The sequence below is a fragment of the Anomaloglossus baeobatrachus genome, chromosome 9 (assembly GCF_048569485.1).
Source record: "Anomaloglossus baeobatrachus isolate aAnoBae1 chromosome 9, aAnoBae1.hap1, whole genome shotgun sequence".
Classification (NCBI taxonomy): domain Eukaryota; kingdom Metazoa; phylum Chordata; class Amphibia; order Anura; family Aromobatidae; genus Anomaloglossus; species Anomaloglossus baeobatrachus.
In genome coordinates this window covers 184541431-184568196 of record NC_134361.1, presented here as the reverse complement: position 1 = coordinate 184568196, position 26766 = coordinate 184541431, and the positions used below count along the sequence as shown (strand labels likewise).

The window sequence follows — 26766 nt, the reverse complement described above, 5'->3', positions numbered from 1 at the left end:
ATACAGCAATCTCGGCAGAGCCGTCATCCTGAGTGCACTGATCCTGCCAAACCATGAAAGAGTGCCCCCATGCCACCGAGTCAGATCCCCCTCGAGCCGTGACAGGAAACTCTGGTAGTTTAATTGAAAGAGTCTGGACAGGTCAGATGGGATCTTGATGCCCAAATATGCAATACTACCATGGGGTGGCCATCTAAAAGGGAAGTTTGGTTTTATAACAGTTACAGTTGCTTGGGGTAAAGAGATATTTAGGGCCTCTGATTTATCAAAATTAAATTTAAAATTGGACCACTTACTAAATCGGTTTAGCTCCATCATTAAGGACAGGAGGGATGTGGTGGGGTTACACAAATATACAAGAAGATCGTTGGCAAAGGCAGCGCATTTATGCTCCCGATTGGCGATCCTAATTCCCCGTATGTCTGGGTTAGCCCGGATGGCCGACAGCAAGTGTTCCATGACTAAAACATATAGTAACGGTGACAAGGGGCAGCCCTGCCGGGTCCCGTTCCGGATGGAGAAGGGTTTCGACAGAGTGCCATTAATCTTAAGGAGATAACGGAGAGTAGTAGAATTGGGTTTTAACACCGCGCCAATGACCGCTATGGACGTCTGTAAGATTAATGTTACTTTTTATTTCATTTACAGGTCAACGCGTTTCTGGAGTCTCTGCTCCCTTCCTCAGGACATGCAGGAAAAAAGTACATCAAATCTCTAGAGATATGATGTACTTTTTTCCTGCATGTCCTGAGGAAGGGAGCAGAGACTCCAGAAACGCGTTGACCTGTAAATGAAATAAAAAGTAACATTAATCTTACAGACGTCCATAGCGGTCATTGGCGCGGTGTTAAAACCCAATTCTACTACTCTCCGTTATCAGCCATCCTGGGTGCTGCTGCCGTGGCCTGGATTATCATGCGTGCATAGTAGTTGTGACTTTCACAACTCGATTCGGTGAGTACATTTGCTCTTGTTTTCACCCCATATTACTCGGGTAAAACCCTATTGCGCTTTTTTTCTCCACAGTATTCTCTTCTGACATTAATCTTAAGGAGAGCAGTCGGGGAGTGATATAAAGCCATAATTTTAGACGAGAAAACTGGTCCCAGGCCTATATGGTCCAGGGTCTGTGAGAGCGACTTGCCAGGAGACTCTGTCGAAAGCCTTCTCAGCATCCAAAGACAGTAACATCAGGGGAAGTTTTTTAATGTGTGCGTGTTGGATTAAATCCAGGGTTTTTATGGTGTTGTCCCTTGCCTCTCTACCTGGGACAAATCCAACCTGATCAAGGTGGATCAAGTCGGGAAGCAAGGGGCTAAGTCTATTTGCCAAAAGCTTGGCATAAATTTTTAAATCTACGTTAAGGAGTGATATCAGTCTAAAACTGCTACACGCCATGGGGTCTTTTCCGGCCTTTCGAATTAGTGAAATATGAGCCGTGGTGGAGTGGGGCGGAAAGGGGATGGAGTCCAAAATTGAATTGAAGGAAAGGAGCATTAGAGGCGCTAATTGTTCCGAAAAGGATTTATAAAATTTGGCGGGTAACCCGTCAGGGCCAGGGCTCTTATTGACCCGGAGTGTCGCGAATCACTGCCAATAAGTCCTCCAGTAAAAATGGACTTTCCAGGTTATCTATTATAGAGATGTCGGGACATCTAAAAGGTGAGGGCATTGAGGGACTCCCATCACTCGGTCTGTGGGGCTCGACAGGTAGATTATACAACTTGGAATAATATTCATGAAAGGTATTTGAGATGTCTGGGGTGGCGTAAAGTAATTTGTCGCGTGAGTTCTTGATGCAGGTAATGAGGGTGTGAGCTCTTTCCTCCCTCAACGCGTTTGCCAACAGTCTGCCGGGTTTATCCCCAAACTCATAAAACTTCCCTTTTCCCACCTGTATTAGACGCTGATATGAGTAATCAAGCAGTTTCTTAACCTCGAACCTAGCTTGTAGGAGGGCTTGTAAATTTGTGGCCGATAAGGCTTGCTTGTGGATGAGCTCCAGTTCAGAAACCCTATGGAGAGCTTTTACTATGTCTTGGGCCTTTTCTTTTTTGATTTGGGACCCGTGCTTGATAAAAATGCTATGTAGGACATATTTCAGTGCTTCCCACTTATAAGTGGGAGCTGTGTCATCTGCTGAGTGGTCCTCCATGAACCTTGCAATGGAGGTCTGGGTATCTGAAACACAAAGCTCATCCAGCAGCAACGACTCATTTAGACGCCACGACCCTCTAGGAGCCGAAAGAGAGGGAATCTCAATCGTGCAATATACCGACGCATGGTCTAACCATAATATGTTATCCATTCTCGTGTGTTGGACCCAAGGGAGCGCGCTATGTTGTATTAGTATGTAATCAAGACGACTATATGAATCCTGAGTGTGGGAATAGAAACTGTAGTCTCTATCCGATGGATGTTGTATTCTCCAGGTGTCGAACAGCTGCATGCGTAGTAAAACTTTTTTAATTCGTTTAATGGTGGTGTATGCAATACTGGATTTCCCCTTGGAGTTGTCTAAAGTAGGGTCCAGGGTGACATTAAGGTCACCACATAAAATCACCGTACCCTGTATCAGGGGGGATCGCGGTATCAATCAAACGGGAAATAAAACTGTCCTGTTTTTGATTTGGGGCGTACGCATTAATTATTGTGAAGATGTGGGTCCCCACCTCAGTAAAAGAATAATATATCTTCCAAGACTATCTGTCGTGCACTTTAGGATTTGATGTGGGAGGGATTTATGGATGGCTATCGCCACGCCTTTAGAGCGGGAGTCAGGGTTATCCGAGGACACCCATGTCTGGTAATATTTATTTTTAAGAGTAGGGGCATGTCCTTGTTTGAAGTGTGTCTCCTGTAGACATGCTATTCTCACCTTCTGTTTATGAAGATGATACAGTATCTGTGTCCTTTTCTCCCGAACATTGAGGCCCCTGGCATTGAAAGAAGCGATGGTTAGGTCCGCCATCTATAAGAGAATAGGTCATTAGAAATATATAAGAAAGGGGATCGAACACGATCAGCCCGACCGCCGAAGATAAGGAGAAAAGAAGACTTGAGGAAGGTAGAAAGTAGTGGGGAAAAAAGGAAGAGAGAGAAAAAAACAAGGAGAACAACAGGCAAAAAAAGCCTAGCATAGTTAACTAAATCCGAACAAAAGTTCCTAGGGAACATATCCGCCTCATCTAGGCAGGACAGAGGATCCCGACCTATTTGGGGAAAAAGGATGTCAGACATATCTGAGCAGAGCTCTATATATACTAAAAAAAAACATGAAGGATAACCATAGACACCGGCAAAGGTAACAAATGCTTATGTAATACGGGCTATGAATAGACTGGAAGGCAGCGTGTGGAAGCCACGTAAGTCTAATTACTGTAAGAGGTATAAGTCATACAGGCGTATTCAGCTATTGGTTTCCTCAGTATCGGTTACCGCGGGTGGCCCGCCCTACGACCCCGTTGTCCTCTCGGAGGTAACCCCCTGCTGGACTCAGGAGGTGGAGGTGGTCTGGAAGAGGTAGGTCGACCCCCTGGGTACCCACGGCTGGAGTAGAGTAGTCAGCCGGGTTGCAATAGAAATTGTAAGCAGATTCAGACTCTCGGTGAAAGCCGGGAGGTCCTCTGGGGAACGTAGGACCATCCATCGGCAGTCCTTCTGTACCGATAAGGAAAATGGAAATCCCCACTGGAACGGTAGACCTCTCTCTTTTAAGACATCAAGGAGGGGCTTAAGAGTCGCACGTTGGGCCAGGGTGTGCCGTGAGAGATCTGGCATTATGCGAAAGGTAGAGCCATTATATGACAAGTTCTGTTTTCTCCTGGCTGCTTGTAGAATGGCCTCTTTTACAGCGAAAAAATGCACTCTGCACACGATATCTCTTGGGCGGGAGTCATCTGGATCTGGAGGGCGTAGAGCCCTATGAGCTCTATCAAGTTCAAGGGGAGCTCCAGGTGGCCTCTTTAGCAAATTGTTAAAAATGGAACAGAGAGCAGCAGGGATATCAGGGGCGGCAATAGATTCCGGGAGGCCTCTAATCCGCAGATTGTTCCGTCTGTTTCTGTTCTCCAAGTCATCTACATGTTGCTGAAGGGCATATAGTTGCTTGGATTGGTTTTCTGCAGTTTCTTGGATAGATCGAATAGACACCTGAGAATTAGATTGCTGCTCTGTCAGGGTATCGACCCTGTGAGTAAGTGAAGAGAGATCCTGTCGTAGCTGGATAAATTCTTGTTTACATTCCGCCACCACTTGATTAGCCAGTGCTGCAATGTCGTTCTTGGTGGGGATCGCTTGTAACAGTGACCGTAAGTCTGCCAGGGATGCCGGGCGATCGTCACCCATCGAGGCGGCCGCGTGAAATATATTTGGGTATGCGTAGAAAGAGTCCTGAAGGGCCGGGCCATATGTCAGCATCTGCGTGTTTTGGGGTTTATTAATGCCGTCCCATACTTGTGGTACAGATGCAAGACGGATTGGGGGTGACCCCAGTACCCTGGGTCCCCCATTCACGGGGATTAATGGGCCCCCTTCCAGGTCCCCGTCTGCGGCTGTCGGACTCTCAGCCCAGGAGGACCCAGTGGACCAACGATCTGGGGAGGGGGAGGGTGCTCCCCTCTGAGGTATCCCCCAGGACTCATTGACAGCCATCCAAAATGCAGGTGGCCCTCCTCCATTGCCTGCTCCCCCTGAGGATTGTGTGGCTCCTGGTAAATGGCTGAAGGTGTTATTCCCCCCATTGGTATGCATCCCGCTCCCCAGGTCTACCTGTGGGTCCTGCACCTGGTTCCTGTAGTTCAGCCGGCTAGCAGGGTTTGCTGCCGCTCCCTCCTCACCTCTGATCACTGTGCTTGCTTGTGAGGACGGGAGCGGTGGTGTCAGTACTGCGGCCTCTCCATACAGCGCCTGCTTCTTCAGTGCTCGGGCTCATAGCGGTGAGTCATCTCCTGAGCCCGAGCACATGTGCGCCCCGTTCCCGCACGCTGCACTTCCAGCTCCACTGGTGTCGGCTGCAGGTAAGTCGCCGGAGCTCCTCGGTCCCGTCAGAGACATAGCGGAGGGTGAGACGGGCAGGGCTGCAGCCGCGGGAGACCCGTCCCCCAGCCCTGGTCTGCCTGCCAGCGTCCTTGGATCGCAGCCGCCATCTTGGAATGGCGCCGCTGGCGGTATCGCCGTCTCAGTTGCGGGGGGTCTGCCAGCTCCTGCCGCCGCCGTTGGTCCTTTGGAGGGTTCTCCTGGACCGCGGAGGATCTCCGCCACCTCACCCCTTCTCTGGGTCTCCTGATTTTCTGCCCCCTCGGGCACCGGGATAGGACTCCCTTCAGGCCCTGTAGGCCGCAGCTCTCTCCGTGGCAGTGAGCCAGTCCCAGGCTCCCGGGAGCGTGTGAGATAAGCCCCGATAGTACCCTGGGGTGCAGGAGGTTGCCCTGAGTTGCTGGGCTTGCTGGGCTTGTTCTTTTTTACTGCTGATTTGCACATTGTAACTGATAAACCGGTTCTATGGGGGATTACTTAGAGGAGCTCCAGCAAGTAGCGTCCTCATTCAGCCATGTCCGGCTCCGCCCCCTTTCTATAATATTTTAAATGTTTGTATGAAGTACAAAAAAAAAACGTGAGGTTTTCATTTTATTTTCTTTGATTGTATTATGTGTTTGGTTTTGTTTGTTTTTTTCTTTAAATCTGGTTGGATTCACTGTTCCCGGATATTTGTGGATGTGAGATTTTTTTAAATTTTCGGTTTATTTATTTTTATTGCATTTTATTTGTTTTTTGGGGTTTTGGGTTTTTTTTGTTTTGTTTTGTTTTTTTTTTAAACCTGGTTGGATTCACTGATCCCAGGTATTTTTGCATGTGATGATTTTATTATTTTTCAAATTTTCTGTTTATTTTCTGTGATTGTATTTTGTTTAAGGGTTTTTTTTGTTGGATCCACTGATCTTGGATATTTGTGCATGTGAGGTCTCTGTTTTTTTATTTTTAATTTTGTATTTGTTTTTTTTTTGTTTGTTTTTTTTTAAACCCAGATGGATCCACTCATCCCGGATATTTGTGCATGTGAGTGAGGTTTTTATTTTTTTTTTATTTTATTCGATTGTGTTTTTTTGTTTATTTTTTAAACTCAGTTGCATTCACTGATCCCAGGTGATGTTTTTACTTTATTATTTTTTAATTTTCTGTTTATTTGCTTTGTATTTAGTTTTTTTAGGTTTGTTTTCCTTTCTTTAAACCTGGGTTGCATTCACTGATCCAGGATATATTTGTGCATGTGAGGTTTTTGTTTTATCTTCTGTTTATTCTCTTTAATTGTATTTTGTTTCTTGGGTTGGTTTTTTTTTTTGTTTTTTTTAAACCTAGTTGGATTCACTTATTTTTGAATGTGATGATTTTATTACAATTCTTATTTCTTTAATTACTTGGTTTTTTTTTGGTTTTTTTTTTGGGGGGGGGGGGGTGTTTCAAACCCTGTTGGATGCACTGATTCCGGGTGTTTGTGGTCCCACCCATCACTAATCATATATTTCCATCCAACTTTGTGGAGATTTTTTTTTTTTCATAAAAAGTTTAACAATGGGATTTTAATATTTGTCACTTTGTATTTACAGTACAGATATGAGCTGATTATAGACACTGGACCGATAGGAGCCTGATGCCGGCCATATCCTCTGATGTGTGGTCTCTATGCAGGAACACATGCCTGCAAGAAGAACCCCGGCCCCCTTTAAGATCCCACATGCCTGCAAGAAGAACCCCGGCCCCCTTTAAGATCCCACATGCCTGCAAGAAGAACCCCGGCTCCCCCTTTAAGATCCCACATGTCTACTAAAAGAACCCTGGCCCCCTTTAAGATCCCACATGTCTACAAGACGAACCCTGGCCCCCTTTTCGATCCCACATGTCTACAAGAAGAAACCTGGCCCCCTTAAAGACCCCACCTTAATAAAGCACAAAAAGATTGAGGCGTTTTACTAAAAAAAAAACAACCAGAGCAGAAGAGTTTTTGTGCCTTAGGTTTATTAACAGATATCTCCAGCGGCATCCAGTGTCTTTTGGACTCAGCACGGGTTTGGTGGAGCCTTCAGTAAGTATTTTGGACTCAGAACAGATTTTTTAAAGCCTTCAAGCGATATTTTGGATTCTCTACGGTTTTGGTGGAGTCTTCAGAAGTCTTTTGGATTCACCAAGGGTTTGCTGAAGTCTTGAGACGCGGCGTCTCTGTGTGGAGACCTCTTCACCGTCTGTGATGGCGCTTTCTGCACCTGTGAACTGAGACAAGAAGAAGCCATCATTACTACACATTCTGTCCACAGGCAAGTGTGTACATAGATATTTACCTGTCCCACGGCCGGGGTAGCGCTGTATGGGGGTTCTCCTGGCTCTGCGTCGCCGCTGACTTCCACTGCGTTCATTCAGCGGTTGTTCCAGGAGTATGAGTGTAAATGATAGCTGCATAGCTTTTTATAGTCTCTGACTACTGTGACCTCATAATATAATGACATAGCAAGTGGGTGTGGCCCCTTTATTTAGTCGCGAGCGAGGCTCCATTATTTCTCTCCTTAATATACCCCCACGTTGCCTCTCTAATTAATATACCCTCATGCTGCCGCTCTTATACCCCCACACTGCTGCTCTCCTTAATATACCCCCAAACTGCTGCTCTCCTTAATATACCCCCACACTGCCACCCTCCTTAATATACTCCCACGCTCCTTAATATACCCCCACACTGCCACTCTCCTTAATATACCCCCACACTGCCACTCTCCTTAATATACCCCCACGCTGCCACTCTCCTTAATATACCCCCACGCTGCCACTCTCCTTAATATACCCCCACACTGCCCCTCTTCTTAATATACCCCCACAGTGCTACTCTCCTTAATATACCCCCACACTGCCCCTCTCCTTAATATACCCCCCACAGTGCTACTCTCCTTAATATACCCCATGCTGCCACTCTCATTAATATACCCCCCACACCACTCTCCTTAATATCCCCCCAAGCTGCAATTCTCATAAATATACCCCCATGCTGCCAGACTCATTAATATAGCCCTCCCACACTGCCTCTGCAAAATATTTCCCCTCCATAGTGCCCTTTTGTAAAATATCCTACACACACACACACACACACACACACACACTGAATAAAGTATTCACCCCACTACCTCTCAGAAAGCTGTTTCCCTTTCACGATTGTTCTCCCCTTCTCCAGTACAGTTCATCTTCTGCTCCTCCATGGAGCGCTCACCACTGCCCGACATAGTCGGTGAGTGCCACGTATTTTTTTTACATATATCAAGGTCAACCTTTTTGGCTCTGCCCCTCAGAGTCTTGGCCACTGTCCAAAAGATTTCCCAGGTCCCTTGGAAGGTGCCACGTATTCCAAAGGTCCCCTTTAATCCAAAAGAGCTCATGGTAATGTGCCAGGTAACATCAAAAATACATAAAGGGAGGAAAATAAGTATTTGATCCTCTGCCGATTTTGCAAGTTTTGCCATATACAAAGAATGGAGGGATCTCTAATGTTTTTCGTAGATAGACTTCAACTGTGACAGACAAAATAAAACAAATCCTGAAAATCACATTATATGATTTTTAAATAAATAATTTGCATTTTATTACATGAAATAAGTATTTGATACAATAGAAAAATAGAACTTAATATTTGATACAGAAACCTTTGTTTGCAGTTACAGAGGTCGAACGTCTTCTGTAGTTCTTGACCAGGTTTGCACGGACTGCAGCAGGGATTTTGCCGACACATTGAGTTTCAGCTCCTCGAAAGATTTTCTATTGGGTTCAGGTCTGGAGACTTGTTAGGCCACTCCAGGACCTTGAAATGTTTCTTATGGAGTCACTCCTTAGTTGCCCTGGTTGTGTGTTTCGGGTCATTGTCATGCTGGAAAATCCAGTCACGACCCATCTACAATGCTCTTACTGAGGGAAGGAGATTGTTTGCCAAATTCTTATCCCATCCATTCTCCCTTCAATAGTGTGCACTTGTCCTCTGCCCGTTGCAGGAAAGGACCCCTAAAGTATGATGTTTTTACCTCCATGCTTCACGGTTGGGATGGTGATCTTGGGGTTGTACCCATCCTTTTTCCTCCAAACACAGCAAATTGAGTTGATATCAAAAAGTTCTATTTTGGTCTCATCTGACCACATGACCTTCTCCCATGCCTCCTCTGGATCATCCAGATAGTCATTGGTGAATTTTAAACAGGCCTGGCCATGTGCTGGAGTGAGCAGTGAGACCTTGCGTTCCCTGCAGGATTTTAAACCATGATAATGTAGTGTGTTACTGACTGTAATTTTTGAGACTATGGTCCCAGCTCTCTTAAGGTCATTGACCAGGTCCTCCTGTGTAGTTCTGGGCCGATTTTTGACCTTTTTCAGAATCATCCTTACCCCACAAGGCGAGATCTCGCATTGAGACCTATACCGAGTAAGATTGACAGTGATCTTGTGTTCCTTTCATTATCTAATAATTGTGCCAACAGTTGTTGCCTTCTCACCAAGCTGCTTGCCTATTGTCCTGTAGCCCATCCCAGCCTTGTGCAGGTCTACAATTTTGTCCCTGGTGTCCTTAGATAGCTCTTTGGTTTTGGCTGGTGGAGAGGTTAGAGTGTGATTGATTGTGTGGACAGGTGTCGTTTATAAAAGGTAACAAGTTCAAACAGGTGCAATTAATACATGTAATGAGTGCAGAGTATGAGGAAAAAATAACAGGTCTGTGAGAGCGAGAATTCTTGCTGGTTGGTAGGTGAGCAAATACTTACCGTATTTCATGCAATAAAAGCAAATTAATTATTTAAAAAACATACAATGTGATTTTCTGGATTTTGGGGGGAGATTCCATCTCTCACAGTAGCTACAATAAACATTCCAGACCTCTCCATTCTTTGTAGGTGGGTAAAAGTTGCAAAATCGTCAATCCCATTTTTCAAGGGCTTCAGATGAAAGTTCTGAACGAGCCAGTGATGTGTGGCTAAAATGCGATATGGACCCAGATTTAGGCTAAAGCCAGATATAGTATATCCCAAAAATAAAACAACACTCTGCCCTCCCTCTCCCGAAATGCTCTGTTTATGGCTGGCCGTATGTGGCTGTAGAGCCGAACTGCCCAGTCATTGACTTCCATTATACTCGCTACTTGAGCTGAGCCCTTTAAGAGCATCTGACCTGCTCGACACGAGTAACCATCACTCAAGCATAGTAGTATTCACTCACTATTTTGAGCACTAAGCATTGTACTGCTCGCCCATTATTAGATATCAGTGAGAATTAACTCCACCTACTGGTGATTTTCCATTTTCGTTTTTTCCTCCCCTTCTTCCAAGAGCCATAACTTTTTTTTTTCCATCAGTATTGCCATACGAGTGCTTGTTTTTTGTGGGACAAGTTGTACTTTTGAATGACACCATTCATTCTGTCCCATGTTGTACTGGAAAAATGGGGAAAAAAGTCCAAGTGCGGTGTGACGGGGTATGCGACAGAGCAGTGAGGGACGCCAGACCAAGGAACAATCCAAAGGGCTTTGTTGGAACCACAAAGATGAAGCACCAAACATAAATATAAATCCTTAAAGTCTGCAAGGAGTCCACAACAAAACAACAGATCCGAGGGCGCCTCCCGGTATTCCATCGCCAGGGAAAATATGGCAGTAGTCCTTATATGAGTTCCTTGAGTTCAACAGGGTGAACAACAAAACACAATCCTACGTGGCCACTGATCTCCAGTCTGTAACAGTCCATACACAGGCTCTAGGATCCAGCCTCAGCTATAGATCCTAGTCCTTCTCCAGCCGAGATCCAACTAACTGACTAACATGGGTCTCATTGTTCTTCTCTCCTGGGATCAGCCCCTAAGGTGGGCCCAACTCCGCCTGGACATTTGATGACATTTGATACATGAATGGACTTTAGACTGCTGGCTCTGTTCGGTTTACCAAATTGTGGATTGGAGAAGTCCCATGCTGAGAAGAACAAAATCCCCCACCAGTAGTACATACAGGACAGTCAAGGAGAGACAGACTATTACACCATGAGCACAGGCGGGGGAGGGAAACGCTGTTATATGCGGTAAAAGTGCAATTGCACAATGTTATTTTTTTTTATTTACCATGTTCACTATATGGCAAAATTGACCTAGCACCATGATTCCTCAGGTCGGTACGAGTTCGTAGACACCAAACATGTATAGGTTTACTTTTATCTAAGCAGTAAAAAATAAAATCAGAAATTTGTCAAAAAGAATTGCGCTTGAGATGCCATTTTCCGAAACCTGTAGTGTTCTCATTTTTCGGGATCTGGGGCTCAGTGACAGATTATCTTTTGTATCTTGAGCTGACGTTTTAAAATTACACCATTTTTGGGTAGATGTAATGTTTTGATCGCCTGTTATTGCATTTTAATATATGTAGAATCAACCAAAAACCCGTAACTCTTGCATTTTCATTATTTTTTCTCGCCATGACCTTTACCGGTCAGATAAATTGATTTTATATTTTGATACAGTAGGTCGAGTATTTCTTAATGTGGCAAAATCAAGTGTGTGTGTGTGTGTGTTTGTGGGGGTTATTATTTTATTTTCAATGGGGCAAAAGTTGGTGATTTGAATTTCTTTTCATATTTTTAAAACTGTTTTTTTATTGATTTTAATAGCGTTATGACTGTGTTGTCTGATCGTTTCTGCTGATCAGAGTGGTGCTTCAGTATCGCTGTGTATAGCAGAAATGCTGATCTCCCGTGAGTGCCGGCATTCACTGGAAGAGAGTTATGAGAGTCACAGGGTCATCGTCTGACCCCACGCGGTCATAACTACCCATTGGCGCCCCGTATTCGCGCTACGAGGCTTCCGATGTCAGCGGGCGAACAACACAATCCCCGCCGGAGCGCTTTAGATTGCAGTGTCAAATTTTGAGCGCAATCTAACTAGTTATAGGGAATTGTCACCAGGTTTTTGCTCTCATCTGAGATCTGTAGAGACAGAGACCCTGATTCCAGCGATGTGTCACTTACTGAGGTGCTTGCTGTAATTTTGATAAAATCAATGTTTTCTCTGCTGCAGACAAAGCTTATGAATATGCTGAACTACCTGGCAGCCGGAATATGTTTGCTGATAAGATCAGCAAATATGTGAAGGGAATAATACAGGAGAAAGGACAGATATGACCTATGACCTTTGACACATACTTACGTCCAAGATCGCAAAGGGATGAGTTAAATACCTTGTAAAACCCTGAGCTTGCCAGGTTCTGCTGCTCTTTTCCTTTTTGTGGTATGTCGCTCCATTGCAGAGATATTCACATTTGTTTCTTTTGAAGCGCAGTATGTGAAATCTCTGTTTAGCAGTCCACCTGAGTGTTTCTTCACAGTCTTCTCAGGTGTGGGGGGTGTATCACAACTTGACTACTGACCTTGAAATCTCAGACGCAGCCGAGCTGTAGGGAGGGGTGAATGCATACGCCAACAGAGAAGACTCTGAAGAAACACCCACTTGGTCTGCAAGCAGAGATTTCACATGCTGCGCTCCAAAAGCAACAAATGTGAATATCTCTGCAATGGAGCGACACATCCCAAAACCGAAAACAGCAGCAAAATCAGGGATGTTTACACAATTTATTTTAACTAATGACAGTTCCTGCTTAAGGAATTTATGAGACATACAATTTAGTAAAATGATGACAAACAGACATGGGTTAGAAGCCAAAATGTATTAATATACTATAGAACAAAACAGCCCATTGACACAATCTGAATTCATGTTAGATCATACAGAATTACAAATATAATTTACATTTCTTTTTTACATAAAGATCTGCACTTTTCTATAAACAATTATATATCCGTTATTTACAGACATTTAACAAAAAAAGTTTATACATTAACTCCTCTCCCACTGAACATGCAACATAAAAAGCTCTGGACAAAAGTGCTATTGGCGAGTATTACTACATATTACCAGTATCTGCACTGAATGAGATAACGTGAATTTGATTCTCATTAAGGAGTATATCCGTCGTTATATATTCTACACTGTATACTGTACATACATACAGGCTGTGTTTTGGGAAACACACAGAAGGTAAATTAGACAATTGAAAAAATAGATGTCATTTGAATGGAGAAAAAAAAAAAGAGGAAAAAAACAAATGAGGAGAAAAAAAAAGGAGAAAAAGAAAGAAAAAGGAGGAGAAAAAGAAAGAAAAAGGAGATGAAAAAGAAAGAAAAAAAGGAGGAGAAAAAAAAGGAGAAAAAAAAAGGAGGAGAAAAAAAAAAGGAGAAAAAAAAGGAGGAGAAAAAAAAAAAAAGGGAGGAGAAAAAGAAAAAAGGAGGAGAAAAAATAAAAGGAGGAGAAAAAATAAAAGGAGGAGGAGGAGAGAAAATGAGAGAAAAGGACAGAGAAAAAGAGGAGAAAAAGAAGAAAGTGGAAAAAATAAAGGCAAACAAAATTAGGAAAAAAAGGAGAGAAGGCGAAAAAAAAAAAAAAAGGAGGAGAGAAGGCAAAAGAGAGAAGGAGCAAAAGAGAGAAGGAGCAAAAGATTCTTCACAGCCAAGAAAAACTGGTTCCACTCAGCATAATCAGACCGGTTTTCTGGGGTGGAAGAAATACAATGAATCCAGCCTTAAGCTAGGCTATCGGTATGTAATCAATGGGCTCCCCGGCCGATCAGCTGTTCCCAGTGTCAGACACAAGTGCTCAGTAGCTCCATCAACTGTATAGAGGCCGCGGCTGGTACTGCACAGCGCACCATTGATTTGAATGGCAGACTCGAGATGACCAAGGATTAAATAAAAGGATATTTATTAGAACAGCTGCCATGCAGTACCCATGTAGGGAAATACCGATCTGTGGCTTCCCCTGGAAAAATTAAAGATGACTGCCAGTCATGCCATACTGATGACTAAACTTTAGGATGGGTCATGAATGTGCGTTCGGTGGTTGACTAAAACCCGGCACCTAGATGTAAGCACACGTGCAGCTCCAATGTGTAGCAGCCGCTGCTCGGTCCTGCAGCACATCCTCTATACAGAAGAATAGCCGCTCTTCTGCAGGACTCTATGGGGCTGTGCTTTACAACTCCAGCCCATATTTTAATCCAACCGCTGCCAGAGGTTGTAACAGTTGAGTAGTGGGTGGGCCGGCAGTCAGACCCCCACCGATCTCACATTAATGACTGATCCTAAAGATATGTTATCAATATGGTGGGCCCGAAATACCCCTGTAACCGTTTGCTGGCAGCAGTGCCTGTCATTCATCCGATAGGCCCAGGAAAGCAATCCAAAGAGATTGAGAAAATCCCTTACATTTTCATAAGCTTACCAAAAATAAAACAGAAAACAAGTGAACCCCGTCTTTTTCTCATTTAGTAGCTAAATGGCCATATGCACCCTATGCCATTTATTGTATATCTATATACACAGTCTATAGGAAGCTCATATCTGCAGGGTACTGTGCAAGATACCCCATATTTTTTGGGGTGAGTCATTTATGACCTGCAGATACTCATACGCCACAGAAATCACTATACAACATGTGGAGCGGATCAGATTTCGAATTGCGGACGTTTCTGCAGCAATTCTGCCATAGACGAATGTCAGAACAAAAATTATTTTATTATTTTTTTATTTAATATTTACATAGCAAAAATGAAAAAATAAAAAGCATAATTTAACCCTTTCGTAGCCTTTTCACACTTGACATGCACCAATAAAAACAGGAAGAAACAAAATAGAAAAAAAAAAAAAGAAAAAAAAAAAATGTAATCCCAGATCTGTATTTCATGAAAGAGAGGAGGGGGGAAAAAAAAAAGACGGGGCAAAAAAAAAAAAAAGAGACGAGGCCAAAAAAAGAGACGAGGCCAAAAAGAGAAGAAGAGGTGAAAAAAAAGAGAAGAGGCGAAAAAAAAAAAAACGAGGCAAAAAAAAAAAAAAAAAGAGACGAGGCCAAAAAGAGGGGCGGCGACAAAGAGAGAGGAGGCAAAAAAGAGGGGAGGCGGAAATTTTGCCAAAATGTAAGACCTCTGGCCGCTACTTTATCCGATACCTTAATGCAATTTTGCATTGAAGCAGAAAAATTCTTCGTTGTAGCAAAAAGTTTGACGCATTGGAACAGAAGACACAGCCCCTAAAGACAAGAGATCAATGCGCGTAGTCTGGGGACGCTATCAATCCTAAAAAAAAGTCGCAGTACCAGTTTAGCGCAGTCGTCTTTAGTGCACAGTGGTGTCCTAGCCTCATTCACATGAATAGGGCCGGGTGTGACACTACAGAGGACTAACTTTAAGGCGGTCTCAGCTTTACACCCAGCCATGTAGGCCTTTGGTTCTCAGGATCAGTGAGAGTCCCAGAAGTAGTAAATAGAGATGAACTAATCCGAACTGTAAAGTTTGGGGTTAATACCACACAGTGGGTGACCAGGGCTCAAATCTGAACATAGTCTTTTATATATATAAAAAAAAAAAGGGGGGGGGGGGGGGTGTCCGACTTTAGGTAGTCTCCGTATGCTGAGCACTCGATCGAGCATCAGGGTGCTTGGGTACACTTGGCTAGGAGTCTTTGAATGGTTTGCACTGGGGGTCAAAACAACTTTTTTGGATGCTATGTGTCTAAACAAAAAACCTCAGCCCTCAGTCCCCCGGACATTCACTGTGTATGGCCGGCTGTATGAGGGCAGAGAGCAGAAATGCCCAACCATCGTCTTCCATTATACAGTCATGGCCAAAAGTTTTGAGAATGCTACAAATATTAATTTTTACAAAGTCTACTGCTTAAGTTTTTCTAATGGCAATTTGCATATACTCCAGAATGTCATAAAGAGTGATCAGCTTAACAGCAATTACTTGCTAAGTCAATATTGGCTAAGAAAATGAACTTTAACCCCCAAAACACATTTCAACATCATTGCATTCCTGCCTTAAAAGGAGCAGCTAACATTGTTTTAGTGATTGTTCCATTAACACAGGTGTGGGTGTTGATGAGGACAGGGCTGGCGATCAATCAGTCATGATTAAGTAAGAATGACACCACTGGACACTTTAAAAGGAGGCTGGTGCTTGGTATCATTGTTTCTCTTCAGTTAACCATGGTTATCTCTAAAGAAACACGTGCAGCCATCATTGTTCTGCACAAAAATGGCCTAACAGGGAAGAGTATTGCAGCTACAAAGATTGCACCTCAGTCAACAATCTATCGCATCATCAAGAACTTCAAGTAGAGAGCTTCCATTGTTGTCAAAAAGGCTCCAGGGCGCCCAAGAAGGACCAGCAAACGCCAGGACCGTATCTTAAAACTGTTTCAGCTGCGGGATCGGACTACCAGCAGTGCCGAGCTAGCTCAGCAATGGCAGCAGGCTGGTGTGAGTGCCTCTGCACGCACTGTGAGGCGGAGACTGCTTGACCAAGGCCTGGTTTCAAGGAGGGCAGCAAAGAAGCCACTACTCTCCAGAAAAAACATCAGGGACCGACTGATATTCTGCAAAAGTTACAGGGAGTGGACTGCTGAGGACTGGGGTCAAGTCATTTTCTCAGATGAATCCCCATTTCGATTGTTTGGGCTATCTGGAAAACAGCTTATTAGGAGAAGAAGAGGTGAGCGCTACCACCAGTCTTGTCTCATGCCAACTGTTAAGCATCCTGAAACGATTCATGTGTGGGGTTGCTTCTCAGCCAAGGGAATCGGCTCACTCACAGTCTTGCCTAAAAACACAGCCATGAATAAAGAATGGTACCAGAATGTCCTCCAAGAGCAACTTCTCCCAACTGTCCAAGAGCAGTTTGGCGCCCAACAATGCCTTTTCCAGCATGATGGAGCACCTTGCCATAAAGCAAAGGTGATCACTAAATGGCTCATGGAACAAAACAGAGATTTTGGGTCCATGGCCTGGAAACTCCCCAGATCTTAATCCCATTGAGAACTTGTGGACAATCATCAAGAGACGGGTGGACAAACAAAAACCAACAAATTCTGGCAAAATGCAAGCATTGCTTATGCAAGAATGGACAGCTATCAGTCAGAATTTGGTCCAGAAGTTGATTGAGAGCATGCCAGGGAGAATTGCAGAGGTCCTGAAGAAGGGTCAACACTGCAAATATTGACTTGCTGCATTAACTCATTCTAACTGTCAATAGAACCTTTTGGTCTCATAATATGATTGCAATTATATTTCTGTATGTGATGTAAACATCAGACAAACACAATTAAAAACCAGAGGGCAACAGATCATGTGAAAATATAATTTTGGTGTCATTCTCAAAACCTTTGGCCATGACTGTACTTGTTACTTGAGTTGAGCCCATTAGTTCAGGTCCCCATTGACTTATATGGGGTTTGAGTCCAGTCTGGACGAACTTTTATCTAATGCCTGGCCTGACCCGAATTCCCACGGGTGTGCTCATCTCTAATCACAAGACGATGGCACATCTTAGCTATAAGCTAAATCATCATAATCAAAAAGGTCAAAAACAAACAGTCAATAAATCCGATGCAAGACTTTCTGAAAACACCACAATGTAGTATATGTTAGTTCCTCAAGATCTATATAATTAGGTGAAAATAATCAGCAATGTCTGCAGCGCTAGATCACATTACACTGGATTAAAAAGTACAAAACTAAGAATCAGGACTGCGGACGTAACCACAGGAAGGGAGGAATGCCACCCAATCTACAGTTACAATGGGAACTGTACTGTTTTTAATTTTTTTAATATTTCCCCCAATTATGCCCAGGTTAAAAAAGAAAAAAAAAAAGTAGACAATTGCAATTTATTCGACAATTCTCTCTGTTGCCAATTGCCAAACATCCACAGCGCTTACAAGATCTTCCCTGGCGAGTTTGTAAGCGCTGCCCTGAGGAGGGTGAGAATCACTGGAGTGCGTGGTTTACTCCTGATCCTGGCCGGTATCAGTTCATCTGCACTTCCAATGCTGCCTCATGCATCAGCATAGGAGCACACACTTCAGGCCGGCATTGTGCGATGCTGCTGGCGCAAGCTGTCACTCAGGCCGGCATCAGCCCCTCTGCACTTCAATGCTGCCTCATGCATCAGCATTGGAGTGCACACTGCAGGGCACCGGAGTGCGATGCTGCTGGCGTGAGCTGTCACCCAACCCCAGGAACGCCTGACTTACCCATCCCCACCAAAAAAAACAAAAAAAAACAAACAGAAAATTGGGGGGAGCCATGAAGAGAGGGAACAAACCCTGTAAAAATCTAAAGTGAATTTTTTTCAAATCATCGTAGTGCATTATTTTAGTTATATACCTTTAACTTATTTATCATTGCTTATAACCAAATTATATATTATATTTTTATATATATTTTAGTGGTGATTTGTGAGTACATTTCACCCTTTGGATTGCAAAGGGTGAAGAAATGAGTGAAAATCTGCAGACACAGACATGTCCATGATTCACCTCTCATACATACATTTTCTGCTCCAGATTTTGCCCTGAATACATAGGACTTTTGCACAAAACCAGTCCAGTCGATATTACCAACAGATTTGGCTGATCTTCTGTGGATTACGCCCTATGCTTTGCAAAGGGTGAAGCAATCAGTAAAAATCTGCGGCAGAACACCCACAACCCCGGATTCCCCGCTCATGTACAAGTTTTCCGATGCAGATTTTGCCCTGAATACATAGAACTTTTGCAAAGAACCAGCTGGCGTTACCAATAGATTTGGCTGATCTGTGGATTGCACACTATGCATTGCAAGGGGTAAAGACATGAGTGAAAAATCTGCATAACACCGACATGCCCAGGATTCACCTCTCAGATTTTGCCCTGAATGCATGGGACTTTTGCATAAAACCAGCCAGTGTTACCAACAGATCTGATCTTGGGCGGCCCGGTGGCTCAGTGGTTAGCACTGAAGTCTTGCAGCGCTGGGGTCCTGGGTTCAAATCCCACCAAGGACACCATCTGCAAGGAGTTTGTATGTTCTCCCCGTGTTTGTGTGGGTTTCTTCCGGGGTCTCCGGTTTCATCCCACACTCCAAACACATACTCATAGGGAACCTAGATTGTGAGCCCCTATGGGGACAGTGTTGCCAATGTATGTAAAGCGCTGTGGAATTAACATACAATATAATTAACATTTTATGTAATTATTATCTTCTGTGCTTTGCAAAGGGTGAAATGGGAAGGTTAAAACAGGACCACGATTTTTTTTTTTTTTTCAGCCGCAAGTGGACAAGATTGGTTAAAATTACTGCTTCTATAACATCCTCTGCACACCTGGATGGAAACCTGAAGAGTATCCAATGTGTGTGGACAGACCCTGAAAAGTGAAGACTTAACCAGAGACGAACTCACAAATATCCTCGAACTCCTCCCTATTTTAGGGCGAGGGAAAGGGACAGTCGACGTGGAACGGGGGCGCCCGGTAACTTAAGGTGTCACACCCTCCGTTGTTAAGTAGGGACACCGAAACATTTGAGGGTTACCAGAGCCCCCCCTCTCCTCCCTTTTCTTCCCGTCCCTTTGTATTGGTATCAACCTATTGAGGGTTCACCTGACCTTTGGCTTGTTAATGTTTGTGTGTCTTTGGGATTGTTTTTTTAAAAAATGTATTAATAAAAGTTATATATGTAATTACTTACCGGTAATGTGTTTTTATTGAACCCATGACAGCACCACAAATGTAAGGGTGCTGTCATGGGTGCTGGAAAAATACGTAATTACTTACCGGTAATGTGTTTTTTTCTGAACCCATGACAGCACCCTTACATTCGTGGTGCTGTCATGGGTGCTGGAAAAAATTTATTAAGGGTTTGAGGATATTTGTGAGTCCGATTTGCACTCTACCCGACAATTCAAAAGTAGTCTTGTTAACCAAAGACGAGGTTAAGACATGGCTGAGCACAGTTGCTCGATTGTGAAGCACAGTGAAGCTTGGATTTCCTCCGCTGTTACCGTACTTCCCATTGATATCTATGGGAGACGTGCAATCAGTACAGCACAGCTGTGCTCAGCCATTTTAGTAACCCCCACCTTCCTCTGGCGGCCGGGACCTGGAAGCAGTTTTTACCATATCGACCATGAGACTGCAATAACCCTTTAACCCCCACACGAGATGAGGTTAATCATAATCTATGGTGATCTTTGTAATCGTATCCAGGCTTGGCTTCTCCCCACTTTTTGCATGAACTGAGCTGAGATGTTTTTTGAGCGCCGACTTGTGCTTAAAATCCATGTCACAGCAATGACACTTGTAGGGACGGTCCCCGCTATGGATGTTGAGGTGGTCCTGCAAGGTGGTCTTGGCGGTAAAAGTTTTTAGACAGACAGAGCATTGAAACGGCCTAATCCCCATGTGTCCCCGGATGTGCCTGTTCAGGTTCTTCTTCTGGGTGAACGTCTTCCCGCACTGCAAGCACAAGAACAGTTTATGCATCTTTAAGTGGCGCAGATAGTTCTCCAAATGTAGAAACCCGCGTGGGCATTTGGGGCACTGATGCCTCCAAGTACAGACGCCCTCTGCAGGACTCTGAAGGCCATGAATCATACTAGGAGATGGATTCCCTCCTTCTTGAAAGTTCTGGAAGTGACTGGGGGGTAAATCGCTCAGACGGTTTTCCACCGTGGAGTTAATCATGGCGTGCTGCGTGTCCGAAAAGTACAGATTGGATTTAGAGGATGTGCAGGGCTGAGAGAACTGCTCGCTGTCCACATTGTTCTCGTGGTCAGACATGGAGCCCATCCGGAAGACACAGATGTCATTGTCCTTGTAGTCCATGTCCACCGCGGAGAGATCGTTCTTTTCAGTATCCAGGCTGTGCAGCTCCTCCTGACCGTCTACCTCCTTCTTTACCTGGTAGTCCAGGTTTAGCTGGCTGTCTTCTGACAGCTCGATGATCTCGCAGTCTTTATCCTGACTTTTCACGGGGTCCATCTCAGTAGGACATGGAGGGCTTTTAACCCTTGGCATGGTTTCATCGTTCTCACGGGTCTCGCTCTGTAGGTAACGTGACAGCGCCTCCGTACACCTTTCCACAATGTGGACCATTTGCAGGTAACTGGCTGCGGTCAGATACTTCAGAAGCTCTTTTCTTCTCACCTCCAGGACCCCGGTGTAACAGGAGAGAAGCAATTTTTGGCCGACTTCTGCATTCTGTAATATCGTGATCCGCAACTGTCTCGACTGATTTAGCAAAAACTGGTCCCTCATGAAGGTGGAGCAGGCGGCAAACACAACCTTGTGGCCGTGGAACTCCGCGTCGTTGATGAACACGGACACGTCACAGAAGAGGTTTTGCTCTCGGAGGATGTTCATCTTCTGTAGGACAATGTCTCCTTGCTGCTCAAAGCGAAAATGAAGGACGTCGGTCTCGGACATGGCGGCAGCTCTGAAAAGACACAAAACATATAGGTCTGTAAGATCTACATGAAAACTGCCATAGAGGCATCAGGCATAGGATGAATCTGGCAATGTATTGTGCCACTTGCCTTACAGACTGGGCACAGATGTGTGTGACACGCACCACTGAAAAGCTGAAAGGTCACCAGGTTATTTGAACAATGGTGGCCACTGCTGGTGGACTATCACCGCACCGGCCTCAATATTACATCCCATACACCCCCCCACCTGTACATCCCATACACCCCCCCACACCTGTACATCCCATACAACCCCCCTCACCTGTACATCCCATACAACCCCCCTCACCTGTACATCCCATACAACCCCCCTCACCTGTACATCCCATACACCCCCCCACCTGTACATCCCATACAACCCCCCTCACCTGTACATCCCATACAACCCCCCTCACCTGTACATCCCATACAACCCCCCTCACCTGTACATCCCATACACCCCCCCACCTGTACATCCCATACACCCCCCCACCTGTACATCCCATACACCCCCCCACCTGTACATCCCATACACCCCCCCTCACCTGTACATCCCATACACCCCCCCCCACCTGTACATCCAATACACCCCCCCCTCATCTGTACACACCACACTGTACACCCCACATCCCCCCCCATCTGTACACACCACACTGTACACCCCACATCCCCCCCTCATCTGTACACACCACAACACTGTACACCCCACATCCCCCCCTCATCTGTACACACCACAACACTGTACACCCCACATCCCCCCCTCATCTGTACACACCACAACACTGTACACCCCACATCCCCCCCTCATCTGTACATACCACAACACTGTACACCCCACATCCCCCCCTCATCTGTACACACCACAACACTGTACACCCCACATCCCCCCCTCATCTGTACACACCACAACACTGTACACCCCACATCCCCCCCTCATCTGTACACACCACACTGTACACCCCACATCCCCCCCTCATCTGTACACACCACACTGTACACCCCACACTGTACACCCCACATCCCCCCCTCATCTGTACACACCACACTGTACACCCCACATCCCCCCCCTCATCTGTACACACCACACTGTACACCCCACATCCCCCCCTCATCTGTACACACCACACTGTACACCCCACATCTCCCCCCCTTATCTGTACACACCACACTGTACATCCCACACCCCCCCCCTCATCTGTACACACCACACTGTACACCCCACATCCCCCCCCCCTCATCTGTACACACCACACTGTACACCCCACATCCCCCCCTCATCTGTACACACCACACTGTACACCCCACATCCCTCCCTCATCTGTACACACCACAACACTGTACACCCCACATCCCCCCCTCATCTGTACACAACACTGTACACCCCACATCCCCCCCCTCATCTGTACACACCACACCACAACACTGTACACCCCACATCCCCCCCTCATCTGTACACACCACACCACAACACTGTACACCCCACATCCCCCCCTCATCTGTACACACCACACTGTACACCCCACATCCCCCCCTCATCTGTACACACCACACTGTACACCCCACATCCCCCCCTCATCTGTACACACCACACTGTACACCCCACATCCCCCCCTCATCTGTACACACCACACTGTACACCCCACATCCCCCCCTCATCTGTACACACCACACTGTACACCCCACATCCCCTCCCTCATCTGTACACACCACACTGTACACCCCACATCCCCCCCTCATCTGTACACACCACACTGTACACCCCACATCTCCCCCCCTCATCTGTACACACCACACTGTACACCCCACATCCCCCCCTCATCTGTACACACCACACTGTACACCCCACATCCCCCCCTCATCTGTACACACCACACTGTACACCCTACATCCCTCCCTCATCTGTACACACCACACTGTACACCCCACACCCCCCCTCATCTGTACACACCACACTGTACACCCCACATCCCCCCCTCATCTGTACACACCACACTGTACACCTCACATCCCCCTCATCTGTACACACCACACTGTACACCCCACATCCCCCCTCATCTGTACACACCACACTGTACACCCACATCCCCCCCTCATCTGTACACACCACACTGTACACCCCACATCCCCCCTCATCTGTACACCCCACATCCCCCCTCATCTGTACACACCACACTGTACACCCCACACCCCCCCTCATCTGTACACACCACACTGTACACCCCACATCCCCCCCTCATCTGTACACACCACACTGTACACCTCACATCCCCCTCATCTGTACACACCACACTGTACACCCCACATCCCCCCTCATCTGTACACACCACACTGTACACCCACATCCCCCCCTCATCTGTACACACCACACTGTACACCCACATCCCCCTCATCTGTACACACCACACTGGACACCCACATCCCCCTCATCTGTACACACCACACTGTACACACCACATTGTACACCCCACATCCGTACACACCACACTGTACACCCCACATCCCCCATCCCCCCCTCATCTGTACACACCACACTGTACACCCCACATCCCCCATCCCCCCTCATCTGTACACACCACACTGTACACCCCACATCCCCCATCCCCCCTCATCTGTACACACCACACTGTACACCCCACATCCCCCCCCTCATCTGTACACACCACACTGTACACCCCCACATCCCCCCCTCATCTGTACACACCACACTGTACACCCCCACATCCCCCCCTCATCTGTACACACCACACTGTACACCCCACATCCCCCCCTCATCTGTACACACCACACTGTACACCTCACATCCCCCTCATCTGTACACACCACACTGTACACCCCACATCCCCCCCTCATCTGTACACACCACACTGTACACCCACATCCCCCTCATCTGTACACACCACACTGTACACCTCACATCCCCCTCATCTGTACACACCACACTGTACACCCCACATCCCCCCCTCATCTGTACACACCACACTGTACACCCCCCATCCCCCCCTCATCTGTACACACCACACTGTACACCCCACATCCCCCATCCCCCCCTCATCTGTACACACCACACTGTACACCCCACATCCCCCATCCCCCCCTCATCTGTACACACCACACTGTACACCCCACATCCCCCCCTCATCTGTACACACCACACTGTACACCTCACATCCCCCTCATCTGTACACACCACACTGTACACCCCACATCCCCCCTCAGCTGTACACACCACACTGTACACCCACATCCCCCTCATCTGTACACACCACACTGTACACCCACATCCTCCTCATCTGTACATACCACACTGGACACCCACATCCCCCTCATCTGTACACACCACACTGTACACCTTACATCCCCCTCATCTGTACACACCACACTGGACACCTCACATCCCCCCCTCATCTGTACACACCACACTGGACACCTCACATCCCCCCCTCATCTGTACACACCACACTGTACACCCCACATCCCCCCCTCATCTGTACACACCACACTGTACACCTCACATCCCCCTCATCTGTACACACCACACTGTACACCCCACACCCCCCTCATCTGTACACACCACATCCCCCCCTCATCTGTACACACCACACTGTACACCCCACATCCCCTCCTCATCTGTAAACACCACACTGTACACCTCACATCCCCCTCATCTGTACACACCACACTGTACACCCCACATCCCCCCCTCATCTGTACACACCACACTGTACACCCCACATCCCCCCCCTCATCTGTACACACCACAATGTACACCCCACATCCCCCCTCATCTGTACACACCACACTGTACACCCCACATCCCCCCCTCATCTGTACACACCACACTGTACACCTCACATCCCCCCCTCATCTGTACACACCACACTGTACACCCCACATCCCCCCCTCATCTGTACACACCACAATGTACACCCCACATCCCCCCTCATCTGTACACACCACACTGTACACCCCACATCCCCCCCTCATCTGTACACACCACACTGTACACCCCACATCCCCCCCTCATCTGTACACACCACACTGTACACCCCACATCCCCCCCTCATCTGTACACACCACAATGTACACCCCACATCCCCCCTCATCTGTACACACCACACTATACACCCCACATCCCCCCCTCATCTGTACACACCACACTGTACACCCCACATCCCCCCCTCATCTGTACACACCACACTGTACACACCACATCCCCCTCATCTGTACACACCACACTGTACACCCCACATCCCCCCCTCATCTGTACACACCACACTGTACACCTCACATCCCCCCTCATCTGTACACACCACACTGTACACCCCACATCCCCCCTCATCTGTACACACCACACTGTACACCCCACATCCCCCCCCTCATCTGTACACACCACATCCCCCCCTCCTCTGTACACACCACACTGTACACCCCACATCCCCTCCTCATCTGTACACACCACACTGTACACCCCACATCCCCCCCCTCATCTGTACACACCACAATGTACACCCCACATCCCCCCTCATCTGTACACACCACACTGTACACCCCACATCCCCCCCTCATCTGTACACACCACACTGTACACCCCACATCCCCCCCTCATCTGTACACACCACACTGTACACCCCACATCCCCCCCTCATCTGTACACACCACAATGTACACCCCACATCCCCCCTCATCTGTACACACCACACTGTACACCCCACATCCCCCCCTCATCTGTACACACCACACTGTACACCCCACATCCCCCCCTCATCTGTACACACCACACTGTACACCCCACATCCCCCCCTCATCTGTACACACCACAATGTACACCCCACATCCCCCCTCATCTGTACACACCACACTGTACACCCCACATCCCCCCCTCATCTGTACACACCACACTGTACACCCCACATCCCCCCCCTCATCTGTACACACCACACTGTACACCCCACATCCCCCCTCATCTGTACACACCACACTGTACACCCCACATCCCCCCTCATCTGTACACCCCACATCCCCCCTCATCTGTACACCCCACATCTCCCCCTCACCTGTACCCCACACTGTACGCCCCACATGCCACCTCACCTGTATAGACTCTACCTAAACCTTCTCCCATACAGAGGACAGTCAATATCCACCTGACGGATTATCAAATGATTGGGAGGATTGGTATTTCGGAGCTGAAGGACCTTTGATGACGTCACCGCCATGTGATCAGTCACATGTTGGGGCGGAGTCAGATTGTGTATTGCATAACTACTCTCTGGAGGTCAGCTAGTGACTGCTTGTTGTCCATAGCAACCAATCACAGCACGGCTTTTACGGCTGTGTGTACAGAGAGGTATAAGGACATGTAGCAGAGCTGTGTATAGAGAGGTATAAGGACATGTAGCAGA

The 26766-nt window shown here is 46.6% G+C and overlaps 1 protein-coding gene and 1 long non-coding RNA gene across 2 annotated transcripts in view; one reads left to right on the top strand and one right to left on the bottom strand.

Moving 5' to 3' along the window:
* The window catches only part of LOC142250639 (uncharacterized), a 12725-nt gene extending 5196 nt beyond the window's left edge, over positions 1-7529 (top strand). Inside the window, exons 2-3 of the long non-coding RNA XR_012725243.1 lie at positions 6027-6057; positions 6606-7529. This is a non-coding gene — a long non-coding RNA (uncharacterized LOC142250639). The remainder of the gene's footprint in view (positions 1-6026; positions 6058-6605) is intronic.
* Positions 7530-20087: 12558 nt separating this feature from the next.
* On the bottom strand, positions 20088-26542 carry ZBTB6 (zinc finger and BTB domain containing 6). Its single transcript, XM_075322824.1, has 2 exons — positions 26456-26542; positions 20088-21354 (listed from the first exon to the last, which is right to left on the bottom strand). Exon 2 carries the CDS (start codon positions 21342-21344, stop codon positions 20088-20090), a length of 1257 nt encoding a protein of 418 aa, XP_075178939.1. The 5' UTR covers positions 21345-21354; positions 26456-26542.
* Positions 26543-26766: the final 224 nt, after the last annotated feature.